This window comes from Leptonotus elevatus, chromosome 4 (assembly GCF_054856555.1).
Source record: "Leptonotus elevatus isolate MCC_2025b chromosome 4, RoL_Lele_1.0, whole genome shotgun sequence".
In the NCBI taxonomy this organism is placed as follows: Eukaryota; Metazoa; Chordata; class Actinopteri; order Syngnathiformes; family Syngnathidae; genus Leptonotus; species Leptonotus elevatus.
The window spans coordinates 15,444,824-15,465,999 of record NC_141242.1 but is presented as its reverse complement, the minus strand read 5'-3'; the positions used below and the strand labels follow the sequence as shown (position 1 = coordinate 15,465,999).

Here is a 21,176-nt window from a genome sequence, read left to right as displayed (position 1 = left end):
TTCCATTAACAAGGCTCAGAGCAGATTGCTAAACCCAATCCTATTTCCTCAATGTGGGATGGAAAATAGGGTAGAACGTGGTGTTTTGTGAAGATATGTTCGAGTAACCAATAACCACAATGACTCATGCAATGTAACCTGAAAGGAATGAGCACTTTTCTTACTTGACATGTTCAACGTCAGATTTGTAAATGCAAAGAAGAAGAAAAACAAATCAACTGCAATCAGCACAGGGTGACCTTAGGACAAAGAGGAAAATATTTTGATTTCACATGATAATGTTTTTCATACGCAGTCAGCTTGTGGTTAACATGTCTGACTCGGGGTTTGAATGTTTGGGGTTCAAATCTCAGCTCAGGACCTTTTTGTTGTAATCTGCTTGTGGCATGTTTGCAAACTCCCTGGACTTGCGTGGGTTTTCTTCGGGTGTTCCTGCTCCCACATGCCAAAAATGTTTGGTATGTGGAAAATTGTTAAGTGGTTTACACATCATGGGTTTTCTTGTTGTTGCTGCCTATGCCGATTCCAATATTTGACTGAATACAATTGTGAGAGCTGATAAATCAGCCGCTTAAAAAAATGGAAAATGTATATGATTAATAAAATAACTTGTTGTTTGATGCAAATTACTAGCAGAACATTAGTCTGTTTAATTGACGATAGTTTGTGCTTTGGTATTTTTTTTTACTTTACAACTGCGAAAATCCCCCCAAAAATGTGGCGGATTTGCCAAGTTTTTGTTTGTTTATTGTCACAATATTTGCCTTTTGTCATAAAGAGTTAATGTGGAAAAGCAAATCAATCGGACGACCAATTCATCGGGCCCTGCTGTATCTATACCCTACGGTTGCTTTGCAACCATTCAAGTGGTTACCACCTCAGCAATGACCCTCATGATAACAAGTGGGATACAAAGTAGATTATTCTCAGAACCTTATAGACATTTTTAATAGCAAAATCATGTGCCATGCAAACACTGTTTCCGCAGGTAATGTCTGACAAAGAACAACAGTGGCTGAAGAGAAGGCCAGTTAGATCTGGCAGGAAAGCTCCATTAAACACAAACAACGCACTTTGGGGAAGAAGAATCCATGCCAACTGAAGTAGGGCAATTCTGAATTATTTAAAAAGTCATAGTTTCATTTGTAGGTTCTAGAAAGGGATGGAGATACAGTGTGTGTGTGTATATATATATATACTCTTTGTATTTGGGTCCCACTCCTCGTAGTGTCCACGACTACTGCATCGGATCCATGAACAGAGCCAATACGAATGTCTGTGTTCCCTAAATTGAGTACAGTACACTGTAACTGCACCCTTGGTTTTGACATGCACACTCAGCCTTGGTTATATGCGCTCACACACTTTATCTCAGGATTCCTGAGCGGTCAGTCAGTCTGCAGGCTTATCAGGCTGATGAGGACAAAATTAGAGTGCATGTGTTGGAGGAAGGAGCGCTTTCCTAGCACACCCTCGTAATAACAATCCCCGGTGGACCTTTCTTTGCCCGGCACAGATTAGATCGGGGTCTGGGTCCGATGGTTGGGTCTGTGTGAGAGCTTTGAGAGAGTCTTTGGCTTTTACCACTTGCTCTGCATGGAGGCCCTTCTCTCCTTAGGGAGCGTGCGGCCGAGCGCGGGGCTGCAGAAAAAGTGGGACTCCGACGTACGCTCGCCTGAAACGCCAGGATGTGCAGACAGGAAATGACCGAAGCTTTTGGAAGTCATTAGAGCCGCCATCTGATAGCGCAGGGGTACGATTCAGCAGCTCCCGGCGGCATCATGGACGCTTTATGAACTCTTTCCAGTCTATGTGTTTTTGCCCTTTTATACTTGGTATGCTTTAAATGCGGTCCAATTGTGGCTAATATAAACTATTAACCTTTCTACTTGTAATTGCTGGACATTCACTTTGTTTACTGCTTAACCTGTTTTCCCACTTTGGGCCTACAGTTGACTTGTCACCTGCCATATCGCCATAATCCTGATGAGCATCAGTGAAACCCAAAAAAAAAAAGGATGAATGTTTGTTTTGTTTCACCATCTTTAAGACACTAAATGACATGTGAGCATTCTAGTGGGATGAACAGCGTCAAGGTCCAGTAAAAAGGCTGGTGTTTACATTTTTAAACAGTTGCCATTTTAGCACTTAAATTATTGAATCCTCCTGGTGAGGCGTGAATAACTTGGTCATAATGCAGCTTTAGAGAAATGTGTCAACATCATACAGTAGATTTACACACTTAGCTGTATACTGTTTCAGGGCAATACAAATAAAAGTAGACTTTAGTTGCATGACATGTGAGCACAAATAGAATAGATGACCTCAAGGTAAAGCCTTACTGATTTATTAAACGGGGCACGCAGTGGAGTGAATCCCAAGAGCATGTCGGTGCAGATTAGAGAGTCCAGGTGGTCCTGATGTCCTTCTCTTCACCTTAGACCTTCGGATTCCAATAAAAAGACTTAGTGGGTGTGGCATAATGTATTTTATGCCAACTGTACATGAAGAGGATTTTTTTTTTTTGAAACATTATTACTGTACTTCAGTTTTGATTGTCTGAAAACATGGCCAACTCTTGGCTTTCAATCATTATTTCAACAAGAACATTCGTCACCGTATTGCTTTGCCTTTAAAGGCTAACACAAACGTGCTGGTACAGAGTGTCTGTGCATGTGCCAGCCTCTTATAAACACCGCCGACACGACTGGTAATGTTTAGTGTAACCGGCTCCTTCACACTGCTGTAAAATGAAGCAAATCTCCTCAGCTCTAAACACAAGAGCTGGTAAATTGACAATTTACTGTACAGGAAATAGGAAGAAGAAAAACGCAGCTTACATTATGTTTCATTGTTAATTATGCATTATGTAGTGAGTAATGCAACTCTTTATTGATAAATATAGCATATGCATTCATGGGAAGATGGTTGCTATAAAGCACCGATTTTAAAGGAATATTGCGCTAAATGCTTTTGCGTTATACATTTACATCAATTTCCACGGGACGCTAACTTGACCCAATAAACAAAGAAAAACTGATGTTTTAGTCATATTCCAATCATCCCATAATAAACCATTGCTGTTGGACCGAATCGTCATATCTCCAAAGTTACTACTTTTCAGTGGGAAATTAATAAATAAATAAATAACAACACCATCTTGCTCTATTTAACAAACACTGCATCGTACAAGTGACCTTACACAATATTGCGATCATATACACCACAATACACATCATTTATCCTATACATCATATTCTGTACACAATCTTGTTCAATCGCTAATTTAATATACTAAAGACCGCTACCTTTTCATAGTCATTGATTAAAATTAGGGATGTCCGATACGACTTTTTTTTCAGACTGATACCAGTGCGAGTACTCAAGTAGTTACCAATACCACTAGTGCCTAAAATTCCCATGAAAATAAACCCAATAACAGATCATTTTAAAGAAAGACTTAAATAACATTATCAATATAGCATTAAAATTGGATGGAATAAATTTTTCGATTTTCTATTTCCTGATCGTAAAACAACCATAACAGTGTGTCACGATACCAAAATGATTAATGCTATCTGTACTAGAATACAGCACCAGCTGTCTGCCATTTGCATTCGTTATTGTCACACACCCCCAAAAAAATCCAGGCTTTCAATCTTGAGGCAACATTTTGCAACTTTACATCAAGCATTTGAAACTTAATAGATTTGTTCTCAACCGAATTTTATTCTTCAATAATGTGTAAAACAAACAAACAGACGACACAGGGACAGACCGATGTTAGTTATTTGTGAAAAACTATGAAACTGACCATATTTGGACAGGCGGATGGTGTTTCCACAAGAATATTGTGAATACAAACTGCTTGAATGTTCTTTTCATCAAATTTGAGTTTTAATTTGAACAAGCGCTACTTTCATATGATAACAAAAATCAATTGAATGTTTTTCCTGCCTGCCAGAGCTTCAGCTGAACCACTTACTGCATTGTGCCGTGCCTCGTGAACAGCAGGGAGCGCACACATTTTTTCCTTGTTTACAATGTTCCGGCTTAACCGAATGACAACTGTAAGCTGTTTGAGAGGTTTCTCATTTTTGTCTGTTTACTTAAGAGAACCTTTCCACCATTAAATGACGTCAAAGAACCCCCTGCCAAAGACTAAATAGGGGTTTTCAAGCCTGTTGCCCTCTCCGCTTCAATATATTCAATTTATGAGAAAAGACTTTGCCTTAAAGGGTCTTGTGTTCAAGGTACAGTGCAGAGAGGTGTTTCTCAACAAATGCTATTGGTAGAAGAGTAATTTGTTTTTTTTTTCTTTAGGGAACACTTTTTTTTTTCTTTCTAATCCAACCTTGACATATATCTGCGCTCTGCAATGGCGATGTGGATATGCGCCCCAAACATCAGGAGACAAATGGCAGCTGAGCTCCCCCACCTTCACCCACTACATGACATTTACAAGGAAAAGGACGAGGAGAAAAAGTTGAATGCCTGCCGTATGAGATGCTCACCGATTGGACTCGCGGGACTTGACTGAGTCTGCTGCAGTTGTTTCTCAAGGACAGGAAAGGAAAGTCTCTTGGCTCCACTTGGATGATCCTTGCTTCTTCTTTTTCTTAATTTGAGGTGACATCAAGCTTACAATTTAACCTTCACGTTTCCACAACACGCTTAACAAATGATCCCTGCTGTGAGTTGAAGGACAACTCAAAGGTCTGCTGAGGTTTTGGAAGACTTGGAAGTTGATTTCCTATTGGCTCTTTCTTCACAGTAACTCGTATTATTGCAATTTCTTCATCTTTAATCATTGTTTGGGTCTGGCTTGTAAAAGAGCAAAAGTATGCACCTCTGACTCGCCGGCCTATGAAGTCCTCCCTACACAGCAAACACATTCTCTAATAGCATATTTACACCCCAGCAGGAGGAAGTACAAAGACAGTCTGGCAATGTCAATAAATAATTACGCTACAGTACATACAGTACCGTGTGCATGTCTTAAGCACCCTTCAATTTGTTGTCTTTGCACACTAATATGAAGCAGATAATGTGTTTTTACAAGCAATTAACTGCCGACCACTAGTCACCTACGATCCTTGCTAAAGAAAATGGAGGCATGGTTCGAGGTTGGCAATAGGTGAATGGAGTAGCAATCAGGTATCTTCTTTCCGACCCCGGTATAAGCGAAATTAAAAAAAAATAGATGCCACTCAGTAGAGCACGGACGTCCTCTGAGGCTGAACTGGAAGTAAAGGTAAAGCAGGGCTTTGTATTTGTTTGTTCATTTGTTAGCAGGCTACTTCCTGGTTCATGGACAAACGGACGGGTGATACCATTGTGATTCCATGAGGATGGATGGTTTCAGTGATGCAATCAATTTCCCTCGATGACATCCTTATTCCAAGAAGACATTCTTTTCCAAGAATCCACTGAATTAAAGTCTTAAAAATGCACAAGCCAACATTAACAATTGAAAAGTAAATGCAACTTATAATGCACACTTTTGATTTGTACTGCAGCCCATTTAGGCATGAAACTAATCGGGCCAAATTGATTGATGGTATTTCTGGCCTCAGTGTAATCCATTAAGTTTATTGCTCCATTAATACACATTTCCCAGTTTAAGTTTTACTTCTTTCTGTCCCCTTTCATTTTGTTTGCTTTGCTTTGAATTTGAATATTGCTCTATATTGTCTTTTTTCTTTTAAAAATGAATGTGATTGATTGATTGATTGATTGATTGATTGATTAATGCAAATGTATCCCAATCCAATTTGACATGACCTACGAAATTAGCATTGCTAAACAATAAATCCGTCCCATCTCTATTTACACAGGAAGACATGTTAGCTTGAAAAATATTTTTTAGTACTTGTGAGGGGGGTCTCTGTTCATGACATACCACTTGGTATTGTAACAGGGGGAAAATGATCTTGGTTGAAATGTGGTCAGAATGGGTTTCAATTTGTGTTCACCCAAATATTGTGGCATTACTTCATCTTCACAGATCAAATGTTGTATAATTCTTGAAAGAAAAAGTTTTTGTCGGGACAAACCTATGGGGGAGACCCACTTGCGAAATATGCAAATATAGAGAGACCAAATAATATTTGTAATAAAAAAAATCATTTTGTTTTAATCCTCCCACAGGCTTTCAACACATTTAAACGTATTAAAACTCACATTTTATTATTCCTTCGTGCCTTTTCTTACTCTCTTGCTTGCACATTTTTCCAAAATAAGAGGCTTGAGCTGTTTTTAACAACCCCAGTTGAGTTTACTGTAAAACTGACAAACACGAAATATAAAACTCAACATTGTTCATTCAAACCGTATACAGCAAGCTTAATGCTATCATACAATGCAAAACACCTTAGATGGGCTTGCGGAATTTAACTTAGATGTTATGATAAAACCTTGAACCTACCGTACTTTAACACGCATGGAGCAGCAACACACCCAAACGACGATTACTGAAACTCACGAGTCATTTCCAACAAAACTCAGTCCTGCCTGGCATATTGCGACACATTGTAATACGACGCTGAAGGCGCGCGACTCCGAATGTCCGTATACTGTAAAAACCCATGAAAAAAAAAAAGAATACTGTACAAATGCACGATATTGAGATAGTACAAACGATGAACGGTGATCTACTATAACAGGACAGAACACCGAGTTCACATTGACTGCGAAACGGATACGGAACGGCATCCGTACAGACGCCACAAGGGAAAAAATAGCATTTGAGTCTGCGTGTCAATTCACAGCAGCTGGTGTGAATTGACTGCGTGCGGAGCCGCAAGGTTTCTATTTTTTTTTTTCAGGATTCCGCATACAAATTTTCATGAAGCTGAAGAAATTACACGAGCCAGACAGGAAATTTCGAGGTAGATCTGGTATATTTCAAAATAAAACCATTTGCGAACTTGATTTTTTTTATGGATAAAATGATGATAAAAAAGTTTGTTATCTTAGGAAGCTAGACATGAGTCGGACAAAAAAAAGACAAAAAACAAGCTTGAAATAATTAAATAAATAAATAAATTCAACATGACAAAATAACACTGTTTAAACACGAAATGGTAGAAGAGCCAAAATCCCAGAAATAATGTCCCAAAAGTGTATCAATGGGAATGAGAGGCAAGTGTGGCTATTGTTTACAAGTACAGTAGCTCTCTGTATACACACATCGGGATCTTGTGGCGTCGCAGGTGCAGATTCCCGGTACGGACACAAACAGCACACGAACCGCACTCGGTGTGAATTGCAGTCCGTACGCCATCCGTACGGACACCGCTCCGTGTTCGTGTTTGTCATTAGTACAGTGGTTCTTAAAGACACACACCCAACTCAAATGATTTGTGATGATGCGCCACGCTTGGCCATCATTGGCTGCAGGGAATTTGGTACGCTCAGTAGTCAACTTGTGACTTTTGTGGTGGTAGGTTTTTATTTATTTTAGTTGTATTTTAATCCTGTCATATATCGAGCAAAAATGTTTTTTAAAAAGTAAGTGGTCACATGTATTCACATGTATAACAGAACGTATGGTCTTTCCTTTCTTTTCTTTGGTCCTTCCTCGGGTCTCCTGACGGCGGTGTTCGGTTTAGGTGAACGGTATGGGATTTTTTTAATAGGTTTTTGGTGAACTAACGAATACACACACACTCGCACGCACGCACACGTACTCACCCACATTCAAAATAATAATAATTTAAAAAAAGAGCAATGATGATGACATTACCGAATGAACAATACTGAGCTCTTAAAAAATAAATATATATATATATATATATATATGTGGTGTTTTGTAGGGTTTAATTCTGGGGCCTGTGCTGTTTTCATTGTAGCTGTTGCCCCTGGGTTCCATCTTAAGAAAACTGGTGCTTGTTTTAAAGTATTCTATAAAAATCGTCCTAAGTTACTGCGTGATTTGCAAAGCCAAGTTGAGCAATTATAGTCCAGCACAACTAGCTATCTAGCAAAACGAAAGGAACACTTATTTGAGCTGCATGGAGATGGGGAATACGAGAACGCAACGTTTTGTGAATTCAAGACGAAGGGAGCCAAATTGAATGAAAAGCTACTCTGCCTGTTGATTTTGTTCACCAGTAAATCTTATACCTCCAACAAGGTTAACAACCACTGAATTCGACCAACTGAAAATCTGCTCACCCTTGTGTGTGTGTTTTCTTTTTCACTTGCTGGAAATGCGCTGAAGCACTTTGCCCCATGAGCCCGTGTTTCCTTGACGAGTGAATGGAGCCTAAGAATGTGTTTGTGGGCCCGGCCTCCCTGTGGCATCCCTGGTGTTTACAAAAACATGTAAACTGATGTCGAAAACAGCAAGAAGTGGGTCGCCGGCTCTCTTGGCCATTCGCGTCTGGCCCGTATGCCCCGTATGAAAGCTGACTTTTGTGAGCTGGCCAAGCGGCGTGCACGGCGGACGCTGGTGTTTTTCCTGGCGCGCGCGCTTGTCCAAACAGCGAGCCATTAGGACGCGCTGCCTGCTGTGTCAAACACTGAGCCGCAATTTGCTTTTACATTATTCAAGTACGTCTGCTCTCCGTAGAATGCACGCTCCTGACGATTAGCGTTCATCTCCAGCAGATATTTGTGGTCGAGCGCCGTCAACTAATTCCTGCCCGGTGATCCGCGTGTGCTCCTTTTGAAAACTTTCATGTGAAATATTTAAAACTCCCCTCCAACTTTCTTGACTCCTGGATATATAAGCAATAAATGAGTGGCTCCTTTCTCCCTCCCACAAAGCAGGGACTTACATTATTCATCTGAGGGAGTGTTTCAACATTCCCTCTTTCTGTGCCCGCAGCGCTGCCACCCACACCAGTGAATGAAGTTCTAATTCCATTGCAATATTCTGCCCCATCATTCTGCAGCGCTCATGTTCTCGCCGTATTTGCATGTTGAAAACAGAATTTTATTTTTATTTTTTTTCCTTCATATGCTTAGACATAATGGGTTGAAAGGAAGAATGTATTATTATATTCTCATGTGCTATGGTTAGAGCGCTCTGCTGCAAGTTTTGTTTGTGTGTGTGAATGCTGAGATTTAAAGTATTTAGAACACTGGATCATAGCGCAGACGAGTACCACTAGGGGGCATATTATCATTGTATCTGAGGATTGCCACGGTTTGCTGTGATTTATTAACCACAAAAGGTGTAACCATCAACATAGATGTCAACGTTCCTCACAAGAGCTCAGTTCATCAAATATTAATGGATTATATCTGCACGTGTGCTTGGCTTTTTCTTTAGCTTTCTCTGGCTACTTTTGGGAGACTTGTTTTAAGGGAAGTGGACCATCACAACAAATTATAGAGGGCGACTCCTTTTCCGATGCACTGCTATGAATAAACTGCGACCCTATATCCAGTTTTGAGGCTTCACATACTGTGCTGAATTTTTTATTTTATTTTTTAACCACAAAAACATGGTGTGATTGTCAAGATTGCAACAAGAGAAATGAAATGAGAAAAAAGAAGAGAGAGAGTGTCACTATTTTGAGCAAACCTTTTTGGGGGAAAATATTATATGCATTTCTAATTGGCTGTCACATCTTTGACACCCTACACGATACTTCGTGCAGTTTGTCCCTTTTTTCTCACGACTGCCACCTCTGGCCCAAAGCGTAACTGCAACATCTGTCTCAGGCGAGTACGTGCATGATCTTAAAATGTCAGTCAGAGTTGACAAACGAAAACATGACTTCAAATGAGGTAAGAAAAATTCCGTCCCCCTCCGCAAAGAAACTGTGGGGTGTGAGGGTCTGCACGATAAAAGCTGATAGGTGCAGTCAGAGTAAAACAGTCAGGGCTCTTCGTACTCATCTGGGCATTGGTGGAGCATGCATAATGTAGACAAAGCGTTAATATCACCTTTTGAAACGGCACAATGCAAAGATGTTTTTTGACGGTTTTGATTTCTAAGTTTCTAAGTCTAAGCTAACTTTAGTTAGCCATCTATGGTGTTTTGCATTATATACTAGCATTAAGCTAGCAGGCTGTCAAGCATGCATGTTTTTGTTTATGCTGCAATTGGAAACTTGAATTGCAGATGAATGTCGTCGCGATGTTGTAGACGCGGCAACCAATCCAAAATGCCCTTTCGTGCCTAATGAGCTTTCATAATAATTCGATTTCCAGGTACGTAGCAGGATCCAGCCAGCTGCCACCAATCCACATCAATACAGTACTGTAGATACAGAATGTTTATTTTATTTATGATTTCATACATACTTCTGGCCAAAAAGTGAAGCGTGCACTAAATATGAAGTTAATGAATTGGGCAATCGTTGCCTATAGCCTCTCAAATAAACACAGTCGCCCAGTATGGGTCAACGAGTGGAACCCAGAGTTTGAAGTAAACATGGTGAAGCTGCATTTAGCTGTTATGCTGCCAACAGAAGTGAAGTTAGCCCTGAGTGTAAATGCTTTTAAATGCAGGTTTACTTACTTTTTTTTCTATACCTTCGATTAAGGTCTTTTAAAGATTTTTAGATCATGTTTTTTTTTCTTTTAATAATTTGAGAAAATGTTTGTACGTTTGAGTTTGTTGTCTGATGTTTTAACATTGTGAGTGTTTGTTCGTTTGGTAAATTGTGTAAACTACTTTTGTTTTCTCTGCTTTGCTCTTAATGTTGTCAACTGCTGTGTTTGTTGATGCTTATATGTTGCCTTTCCTCGCGTAAAGCACTTTGAGTTGCCTTGTGTATGAAATGTGCTTTAGAAATAAGCTTGCCTTGCCTTATTTCTATCTCTGTATCATGCAGCCATGACTCTCAATTCTTCCTTGACAATTGTGCCATGTGGCTTGTGGTTCATTCATTCAAATTAAATGTGAATAGGTGGCGCCTCAAAATGTTGTTTCTGTAGCTTTTCCACACAGTGTGCAAGGGTCAAATTTGAAGCATGCGGGTTTGATAGTTGCTCATTTGTTCGCGTTGTTGGATGTGTGGCAGGCCTAAAGAGAAGAGATGCGTGTTGTTCATGTTCAGCATGTGAGCAAATTGTCATGTGTCTGATACTGCCAGTGTGCGCGCGTGTGTGTGTTTGTATGGATGTCCGCATCACCTCAGTGGATGGAAACTTGGCCTGAAGCCAACCGTGTGCCCAATTTGGGCTGGTAAACAAGCTGGATAGATCTCACTTTCTGCACAGGGGTGTCAAACACAATATGAACTCGTTTCCATCACTTCATTCTTACTCTTTTTTTTTTCTTTCTTTTGTTCCCTGGTCCCTGTGAACATTCAGCTTATACACACGTACCCTTTTCTCATGTGCTCTTATCTTGGTTCCTTGTGTTTATCATCGCTTTGTTTCTCTTTCAGTCATCATGAAATAAACCAGAAGAATTGTTTTTACCCCCCCCCCCTTCCTGTGAAAAAAAGCAATAAGTGGAGAAAAAAAGAAAAGAAAACGGCTGTTTCAAAGATGTGCTCGCATGTGGAGCCAGCAGCTGTCCACTGCATTGAGGAGGCTGTGTGGCATTGAGTTGATGGACAGGATCAGGACCTCCTGTTAGCGCCGCTTCCTCTCCCCTGCTTCTATAATAATAATAATAGTAATAATGCATTTATCTTGTATAGCCCTTTTCAAAGTACTCAAAGACGCTTCACAGAAAATCAAAAAAAAGATCGAGGACAATAATAAAATCAGTACTAAAAAGCTTTAAAAAAAAAAAAAAAAAAAAGAAGTCCAAGACATAAAATCAGTACAAAACTAAACATTCATAATACTAGACATTAGACATTAAAAGTGACTTTGAACAGATGGGTTTTGAGTTCTTTTTTTGAAAGTGGAGAGGTCAGGGCAGGCACGGCGTGATCGGGGCAGTGAGTTCCAGAGAGTGGGGGCGGCAATGAAGAAGGCTCTGTCTCCCAGGTCCGGAGCTTGGTCCCATGAGGGAGGGACAAAAGGTTGGAACCAAAGGAGCGGAGAGCGCGAGATGGAGTGTGTTGGTGGAGAGGGTTAGTGAGATATGGAGGGGCCAAATTATGGAGAGCTTTGAATGTCATTAAAATAATTTTGAACTGGATGCGTTGAGGAATGGGGAGCCAGTGGCGGTTTTGAAGGGCAGGGGTGATGTGTTCACGGGAACGGGTGTGGGTGAGGAGGCGGGCAGCGGAGTTTTGGATGAATTGTAGCATATTAAGGGTTTTGAATGGTATGCCGTAAAGCATAGGTGTCCAACTCCGGTCCTGGAGGGCCGCAGTCGTGCAGGTTTTGGATGTTTCCGTTCTCCAACACAGCTGATATATGATCAGCTCATCAGCAAGCTCTGCATAAGCCTGGTAACGATCCTGCTGATTGGAATCAGCTTGTGTTGGAAGAGGGAAACCTCCAAAACCTGCAGGACTGCGGCCCTCCAGGACCGGAGTTTGACACCTATGCCGTAGAGAATGCTATTGCGGGAGTCAATTCTGGATGTCATGATTAGATTACGGATGAGTGGGGATGGAGTGAGGACTTCTTCTGACTAATCACAACTGACACGCAATATACAGTACTGAACTTCATTCAAAAATATTCAACATCATCGCATCTTTCAGGCCTCTACAACATGTGGTTTCTCAAAAAAAAGGGCCAATTATGTTCTTCTTTATGTGAGCCAGCCAATCACAAGGCGCATAGGGAAAGACAACCAATCACACTCCTCGATACTTGCCTCCACCTGTGGTCAATTTGCAGTAAACGCCATGCTAGGCACGTGATTGTATGTGAACCAGGAGCCACCAGTGCATTCTGGGAGCGAGCGTTCCAATGCATATGTTCGTGAACACACTGTGCACTTGTGAGACCCGCCAGCTGAAACATTGATGGAAACCGGCCGCTGTGACAAAACGCATCAGGGGTGACACTTAAAGTGAGATGAATATTTCAATGACCCGGCGGAGTGGGGGGGCGGCGGCGGCATTAAGGCAAGCTCAGGAGGGTTGAGGCAGGTTCGGCGCATTTCGCTTTGCATGCCCGTGACGTCACCAGCCATTTTCTGAATCTGATCACGTCAATGCCTTTTGCGTGTATCATTCATGTGCAAATGTGAAATGAGTAACACACTGGAGCAGTATGTGGCATTCATGGTTGTGGGAATTCAATCTGGAGAAACTCCCTAAACTCATCTGTATGTATCCGTTGAGAAATGCTAGCATATTGGCCACATTAAGTCAGGTGGCGTAGACCACATTCTCTCCATGACTTTCAACAAGACAAACTGTATAGGAAAGGAATAAAGACGATTAAATTTAGCCTTTGTCAATTAAGACAACCAGAATGACCAAGAAGTGATGATGTCAAATCTTATTGGCCGAACGCTGATGGCCATTATCTATTCAGCAATGCACATTTTGGAGCTTCAGGACTATCAATCACAAGAAAGAGTCATGCTAGATCACCAAAAAATCCCCAATATTTATCAAAACAATTTCTTCTCTGTATGTTCTATATTGTTTGTTTGTTTGTTTGTGTGTTCCTCTCCCACTAACACTTCCAATTCCATCACCACAAATTTCATTTTGCACCTATGGTTCTGTCCAAAATGTCCATGGTGAAAGCCACCAGAGCTAAAAGGAAAAAAAAGAAGCAAAATCCTAATTTAAATATGTTGGTCTGCTCACCTTTTCAACTGTTGCTGCAATCTTAGATCATATACGTTACAGCTCTATCAACCCCATGTGCAATCGTTATAGGGTGAACATGTAATTTAACGGCCGATACCTGGGATCTTGAATCAGGTTGAAATCTGATGTATTTGAAGTTTGAAAAAATAATCCACTCATGAACTACATAACAACTTGTGACTAACTTATAATTAGAGATGGGAAAAATACTGACATTCTCTACTTGAGTAAAAGTACAATTGCTTCTGTGAAAAACAACTTTGGTAAAAGTAAAAGTACTCACTCAAATAATTACTCCAGTAAAAGTAACAAAAAAAAAAGTACAGGCGAACAGAAGTAAAAAGTATTTTTATCGGATGTTTTCTCCCATGTCAATTTGAAAGATATTAGCTATTGGAGCAAAAATTTGCCAATCGGCCAACTGGCTCTCTGACTTGCACTGCGTCAAGTCGACAGTGTTGAGTATCACTCGCTCATGTTGTGTTATGATTGGTGTCCTGTCGACAGGATTGAACCTTCTTTCATATTGTTGACTGGCAGTCTGCAGCTTTCTTATTTTGGCACATTGCCCTCATATTTACGGGTTGTTCTAAACGAGCCAATTGCACGTCATGTGATAGCGGGTCGTAGAGGCAATCACAAGCTGGGATGTAGGGGACCGCAACACTAACGCTTGATATGATTGGCGGAGCCAGGAGACATTGATAGCTGCTTTTTCTTCCAGGTCAAGTATTTTAATCTACCTTGGTTTGAAAATGTATAGCGCAAAAAAGTACAGATACTCATGTTAAAATGTAACGAATAAAAGTAAATAGTAGTCCAAAAAAATAAATACTCAGGAAATGACAAACTGAAAAATACTACTCAAGTATAGAAATGAAGTATTTGTACTTTGTTACTTCCCATCTCTGCTTATAATGATGTATTTTATTATTCGTATCAGCTTATTCACACTCATCTACCACCACTGCAATAAGTTCCATTTCTGGTCGTCATGTTTTTTTTTTGTGTGCAACCTTTTAAAGTGTCAAATGTTATGAAATTTTATTTAGCATCACGTTTGATGTATTTCCTTTTATAAGTGATTTTTATGGCAGGTAACTCCAATTTCTCTCATCGTAGGTACTCGAGGTGCTTTGCTATACAGTTCCAATCAATACATTAGTGAGATAGTGAGGACGCCTGCGGGGTTGGCTGGCTGTTGGAGGATTTGGGGAGCTTTTGACGGCAGTGCTTTGACAGAACTCGAGGGTGTGAAATGAGCTCACGGCTTGCTTGGACAGAGCCTGACCAGCGGACTTTTCTGAACCATGACACGACCTGGCGGACACGCACCCGCGGGCGTCTTTGGATCCACTTGAAAGGGGAAGAAAAGACAACGGAGCTCGGGAGTGTTTTGCACACGGACGTATAGAGGGTGACTTTTGTGGTGCAACAGGAATGACACACGGGAGTCTGTGTTGCGTCAAAGTTCACATCCACGCCTTGGATCTCCACTTGGAAGAAAATAAGAGCGAAGGCGGCGTGCATTGGCGGCGGGTGCCAATGCGTAACAGGAGCGCTTTCTCGCCCTCCTCGCGCCCGCAATAAAGTGTGTTTGTTGAGCGGCGTCCCCGTGAGCACAGCGCCGTCCATGCGCCAGAGGCTCGCTGCCATTTCCTGTGGCCATGCCTGCACATTTGGAGCGGACGCGCGCTGCAGAAAAAGGCTCCGGCGCGCCGAGCCGCAACGGTTACGCGCAAACACGTGTCGTCCCACTGAGCCGCGACGCCCGGCGCGCGCCTTCGTGTCCGAGGCTGGCGTGGGCCCGCGCGTGGACTTGCGGCGGAGTGGGCTGCGCGGCGTGTGCGCTCGTGCTGGCCGCGCTGCTGAGGTGCGCACAGTGGAGCTGTGAGCCGTGCGCACTCCCGCAGCCGCACTCGTGCTCTCGTCCTCACTCGCTCGAAGGCTGCCTCGCGGAGCTGCTGCTCGCTTGCTGGGCTGCGCTCGCGCCCTTCTTCAGCCTCCTGTGTGCCTTCTTCTGGCTCGGCGTCTACCTGATCCGCTGCGGCGTGCTGCTCCAAACCGCCATCTCGCTCCTCACCGCGGTCCACCTGGCCGAAGCGGCGGCGTGGAGCCTCCTGGACGGCCCGCATGAAGTAGCGGCCGCGCTGGTGTTGGCGTGCGTGGCCGGCGGCGCACTGATGCGAGCGCGCCTGGACCGGGGCGCGTCTGTGGTCGTGGTGGTCAGCGTCGTGCGCGCCGTCTCCCTCTTGTCGCTGCACAAGGTTCGACCCGCTTGGAGGCCGTACGTGGCGTACCTGCTGGGAGTCGTGGGCGTCCTCCTGGCGAGGTATGCTGACAGGCTCCTCGCCGGCCAAGGGACACTCGAGGAGGGCTGCACCCCCGTGACCGGAGCCAAGGAAGACGTCCCCGCATTTAAAAGGCGCAGGAGGTCCAGTTCGGTGATATCCACAGACATGGCACACAGTCAGTCCAACAGCAAGTCACATCGCAGGACCTCTCTGCCGTGCATCCAGAGGGACCAGGTAGGACCCCCCTCAGCCTCACTATGGCCCCAAGTCCACACTTTCATTATTGTGCCCTGATTTTTGCAACAACAAAAAGATCAAGAATGATGCAGACTTAATTGTTAACGTTTTTATGTAGTACACATCCTATTTTCTACTACTTTATCTATTTTTGGACCAATAATTTGGCCCCAAAAATGCATTGCTTGTCAGGAGAATCTTCTTTCACTTTTATACCAGGGTTTTATCTTGTATATCTTATATATATATATATATGGTCTGCCATCATATTGATCAATTAAATCTTGAATCACCACATTGAATATACACAAGTTAAATAATGTTGAGATTTCACATATAGTCAAGGAGGCCGATAACCGATATTTGGAGCCGATATTCACTTTTACTGAAATGGGAAATATTGGATGTGTATATATATATATATATATATATATATATATATAAATGCCCTGCGATTGGCCTATTGCCCGAAGCCAGCTGGGATAGGCTCCAGCAGACCCCCCCCCCCCCCCCCCCCCCGAACCTTTGTGAGGACAAACGGTTAAGAAAATGGACGGCAAACAAATTCCAGCTCTTAACTTTATCAAAAATCTTGTGTTTATTGAACAACTTTTCAGATTTGCAAACTGAAATTTTCCATTTCTGGCAGTGACTAAAATAGGGAAGCTGAGGATGATTTCCCTCCTCTTTTAGTCTGCTAATTAATAACGAATTAGTCCATTAAAAGGACACATATTTATCACGTTCATCCTCAAAGTAGAGGAATGACCGCAGCACACATGCTACCCCGTTGCACACTCTTATCAGCTCCTGTGTATGGAACATCAATGACTGCTGAGTGTGTGAATGGGGGCGTTTTTAGGTGTGATCAAAGCTGTGTATGTGTGTGTATTGCAAGCCTGTCTGTCGGCCCACTTAGAGGTGCCCTAACTGCGCTCGTTAGCGCTTTAGTGGTCCTGTTTGTTTTTCTTCATGGCTGAAACGCATATGTTGCATTTCTTCTGATTTCAACAGTATTAATTAGCAACAATTGCGCTGCAGTTTTGTGTTACGAAGGTGTATATAACCGACGTTGTATCGATGTCCCATTTATAAGCAGGTGTACACACGGCTGATCATTCCAAGCATGTTTTTTAAGAGCGGTTATAGTGGGAAATTCCCAAGAATCTTCTCGAATAGGCCGACATATTTCTTGACAGTGCACCAACCTGTGGTCTCGACCACATGAATAAAACCCAACAAAAATACATAACTAGGTTTGTCAATGCTTTATGTGTATATGTGATTACCATAGCAGGCCTGAGAAAAAGAAATTCCTTGATGTAGTTAGTGCAAGGTAAGCATTTTACTCCCGATGGGATGCTCTAAAGCGAAACCAGAGCGTGATGGAAGAAGCGGCGTCATCTGCACAGCAATCACACGCCACATTTTGACTCACAATCTAGTTAAGATGATGAATCCGTTTTTTCCCTCCGAGCCGCCCTGATGGATGCAGCGTTCCCCGCGCAGCCGGGGCGCTTCTCATCTCAGGCGGCGGTTGACCAGTCGCGACCTGCCTGTAATTGAGACACACATGGCACACACATGCCGTCGTGAGCGTCTCTTGTCTGTGTGGTCCGTAATGTGTAAACAAGCCCGTAGTGACCCGCGCTCGTCATCGCCTCGCTCGCGCAGACGCACATCAGGAGACGAGCACATGGTGAGAGGTGGCGTGAAGTGTCAATTGTGAATGTGTGCGCTTCCTCAAGTCAGGATGTTTAAATGTAGCAGTAGGATATCTGCACTTTGTTGGCCTGATGATATTTACGTTAGTACTGAGGAATAATGCGGATGATTTTCTTTCACAGACCTTTTTTTATTTTTTATAAGAGCACATCAGATTGATCGTTTATGTCTAAAAGCAGTTTACTTTAAAAATAAATAAAGCAACGAGGAATTTCCAAGTGGTGTCTTCCTCTCAAGTTTGCTATGTTGGCCTCTGCTCCTATGCTTAACTGAAAAGACAATCAAAATGTGTTTTTTCTGTTTTTGTTTGACTCTTTTTACTCACTATTGTGCTTTTTTTCATTGGCAAACGTGGATGATACTGACCCTGGTACTGTGTATGCCATTTCTAGTAGGGTTTGCTAGTTAAGGTTAGCTAGTAAATGCAAGAGTTAGAAGTACACTACTAATAGAATGGTAGTATCTAGTAAATTAACTTTTAAAAGTGTTGCTTTTTTTTTTTTTACTTCGTCTTGTTCCTGCTTGTGTTACGAGTGTGTTGAGCAAGCTTCTGGATACATCATGTATGTATTTTGTTTCATGAGAGCCTGACTGTGGATGTTAAGACAAACAATGACTTCTCAGTTACAGAGGGGGTTGCGAGAACACATGGAGTCGCGCGTACACGTGTACGCCTGGATTGTTAACTAGTCGCTAATCGCGTGTTTTAAATTCAGATGAGGTCATTGTAAATTGTCTTCTGTTTCTTAATGAGGGAGAACTATTAAAGAATGGGGAAAGCCAGCGAGAGCGGGATTTTGAGCAACTTTTCAGGCCGCACTATCAAAACGGAAGGAGAGCGAAGAACGAAGCGGTCCGTGATCTTTTGAAAACAGTTAGTTTTTTGTCTCTGGTCAAAACACTTCAAAAGACGATATACTTCATTTGTTTATATTTATTAGGTATGCCAGATTTGACCAACTGGTTCTGCATGGGAATTGTTCTGTGATACAGCATATCACAATATCATCGCTACAAATGAAAGGTTAAAGGTAAAGTGTTACAATCAACATTATAAATATGGCTAATTTATGTCAAGCTAACCTCACAACAATCAAACTAAATAAGAGCATTTAGACAATTCTGAACATCGGGCATTTCTGATATTTCCGTAATGCAAACACTTCATTTCCATAATATTTTATTGCTTTTGCCTGTGACTGGCAAACAAACCAAGCATATTGTTATAGTAGTCAAATATTTCATCACATTTTCTATCACAAATCCAATTTCAACAATCCAATACTTTTCAATGAGCGGAGAGCATCCTTTCACTGAGAAAAAAATGCTGCATTCAGGGAAAGTAGGAAATCGGAATTATGTCAGTTCCGACCTCAAAGACTTATGTTCAAGTGACACAACATGATTTGGATTGACTGTGTTAACCAGAACAGCAAACAGTTTATCGGAATCTTTGTTGTTTACGTTTGCCTCGAACGCTTTGAGAGCAGAACTGACTTCAAACCTTCCTCAAATACAGCACAAGCGAGTAAGCCAAAGGCTAGCGAAATGTGTCGGCAGCTGACTGAGAAGAGAAGACTCCTCCGTGAGAAGAACTACGAACTGTGGGAGACAAAAGTTTTTGGGTCACTTAATGTTACAAAGGCTCAAAGACGTTATTTTGTATGGTCCCACCGAAAATGAAGCAGATGACAAAGATGATGAAACAGCCGACTGAGAAGCAAAAAATGCTGACCCATATGCAGAGCTGATACCATTTTTAGGATTACAAGAGTTTGTCGCAGGACGCTGTTGATGCGGCAGACGATGGACAAAAGGCACTGCAAATACTGAGGAACTATTATGCATGCGCAGGCAAGCTGTGCATTGTCAACCTCTACACAGCGCTGATGTCGCTCCAGAAGTCAAACAGAGAGCCCCGTGACGGCACTTCCAAACGCCGGTGAACATTGAACGACGGTCTATAGGGGCTGCCTGAAACGTTTCAATAATTCGCTATCTATGGAACGAATTTAAAGTGATGTAGCAATTAGCTTTTGCTGACAGAGCTATGAAGACACTGAAAAGACGAGATGCACAGCACCTGTGGACAATGTCAACAAGGCACGAGTCCAACCAAGTAAGGAAGCTGTAAGTGCTGCCATTGCGTGCTTTGAATGCTCACAATGCGGATCTATTTTCAAAAATCCTAGTCCACGGTTCTCGCGCTGCATACTTATAAGGCACGCTCGGAAATACACTGCGAGCACGCGCTGGTTCATTCCAACCTTCCGGAAACTCAGTGAGTTGCGCGTATTTGTAGTTTGGAAGCTCAGAGCGCACCAAAAACGGAGTGCCAATGGCCTGCACTCGGCTCTCCGACGGGACACAATGAAACTGGCAGTAAAAGGTGGAAACGGTACTAGTGAGACACGAAGGGGGGGATATATAAACGTTCTCATTCACCATTACATCTCCAATTAATAAGTTACAATTTTTTATATTTTTCCCCCCTGAAGTTTGCGGTTTAGTTGTGCTAGGTTGTTAGGCTTATTATCGTTGACGTTAGCTACCTGTGTGGGCTAACAGTACACATTGTAAAATAGAGCTGTAAAAAAATATATATATATATTTGACCTTAATGTCTCCTCTTGGCCGACACTTGCGGGAACATAATGATTTATTTTCGGACATGTTGTGTGTTTGTAGCTGTTTTGTTACTTTCTCTCTTGATCTAAATTTTCTGTTTGTAGTTGGTTTCTCTCTGCTCTGACGTGGTTCCAGATAGATTTGTGTGAAAAGTGTACTGTACCACCAAGCATTTAATCTGATGTTTCGTGATTGCATTTCACAATAGCTTAGCGGTTAGCGTGGCTTTCCTGTCTTCTGTTGTTAATTACACCTCATTTCCTTTTGTGGTATCAATACTTGTCAGCTGTTCCTTTATATGCCGCCACTGAGGTGAAGATTAGTGACTTAGAGGAGCGTCTCTTTACCGTAGAAGGACAGTGTTTAGCTGCGCTAGCTATCCAACCGCAGCTCGTAGCATGGAGAATTCTTACGCTAGCTCCAGGGCAGCGGGGAAAGCAAGTAGGATAGGTTTGCCCCAAACAAAGTGGGACATAAGCAACGGAACTTGGGAATGCAGCCTTCTCGTTGTGAATGCTCTTCTTTTTTCTGGCAGCGTCCTCTCCCTTATTGATGGCGGCTCTGCTCTCTGTCCTCATCCTGACACCAACACAAATATTATCATAGCCAGCGGAGGAAATTCTTTCATAACTTGAATGATCAAGATATTATT

At 42.2% G+C, this 21,176-nt stretch overlaps 2 protein-coding genes across 3 annotated transcripts in view; both read left to right on the top strand.

Annotated features, from left to right (window-relative positions):
* Positions 1-4,898, top strand: part of LOC147175681 (zinc finger protein aebp2-like) — a 56,375-nt gene extending 51,477 nt beyond the window's left edge. The window contains exon 9 of the mRNA XM_086074679.1: positions 4,324-4,898. Within this exon, the coding sequence (XP_085930805.1) occupies positions 4,324-4,348 (25 nt within the window). The 3' untranslated portion in view covers positions 4,349-4,898. The remainder of the gene's footprint in view (positions 1-4,323) is intronic.
* A 9,961-nt stretch (positions 4,899-14,859) lies between these two features.
* Positions 14,860-21,176, top strand: part of LOC147175680 (cGMP-inhibited 3',5'-cyclic phosphodiesterase 3A-like) — an 80,624-nt gene continuing 74,307 nt past the window's right edge. For both annotated transcript variants that reach the window (XM_086074142.1, XM_086074141.1), the window contains exon 1: positions 14,860-16,168. In XM_086074142.1, coding sequence (XP_085930268.1) covers positions 15,308-16,168 — 861 coding nt within the window. In that variant the 5' untranslated portion in view covers positions 14,860-15,307. The remainder of the gene's footprint in view (positions 16,169-21,176) is intronic.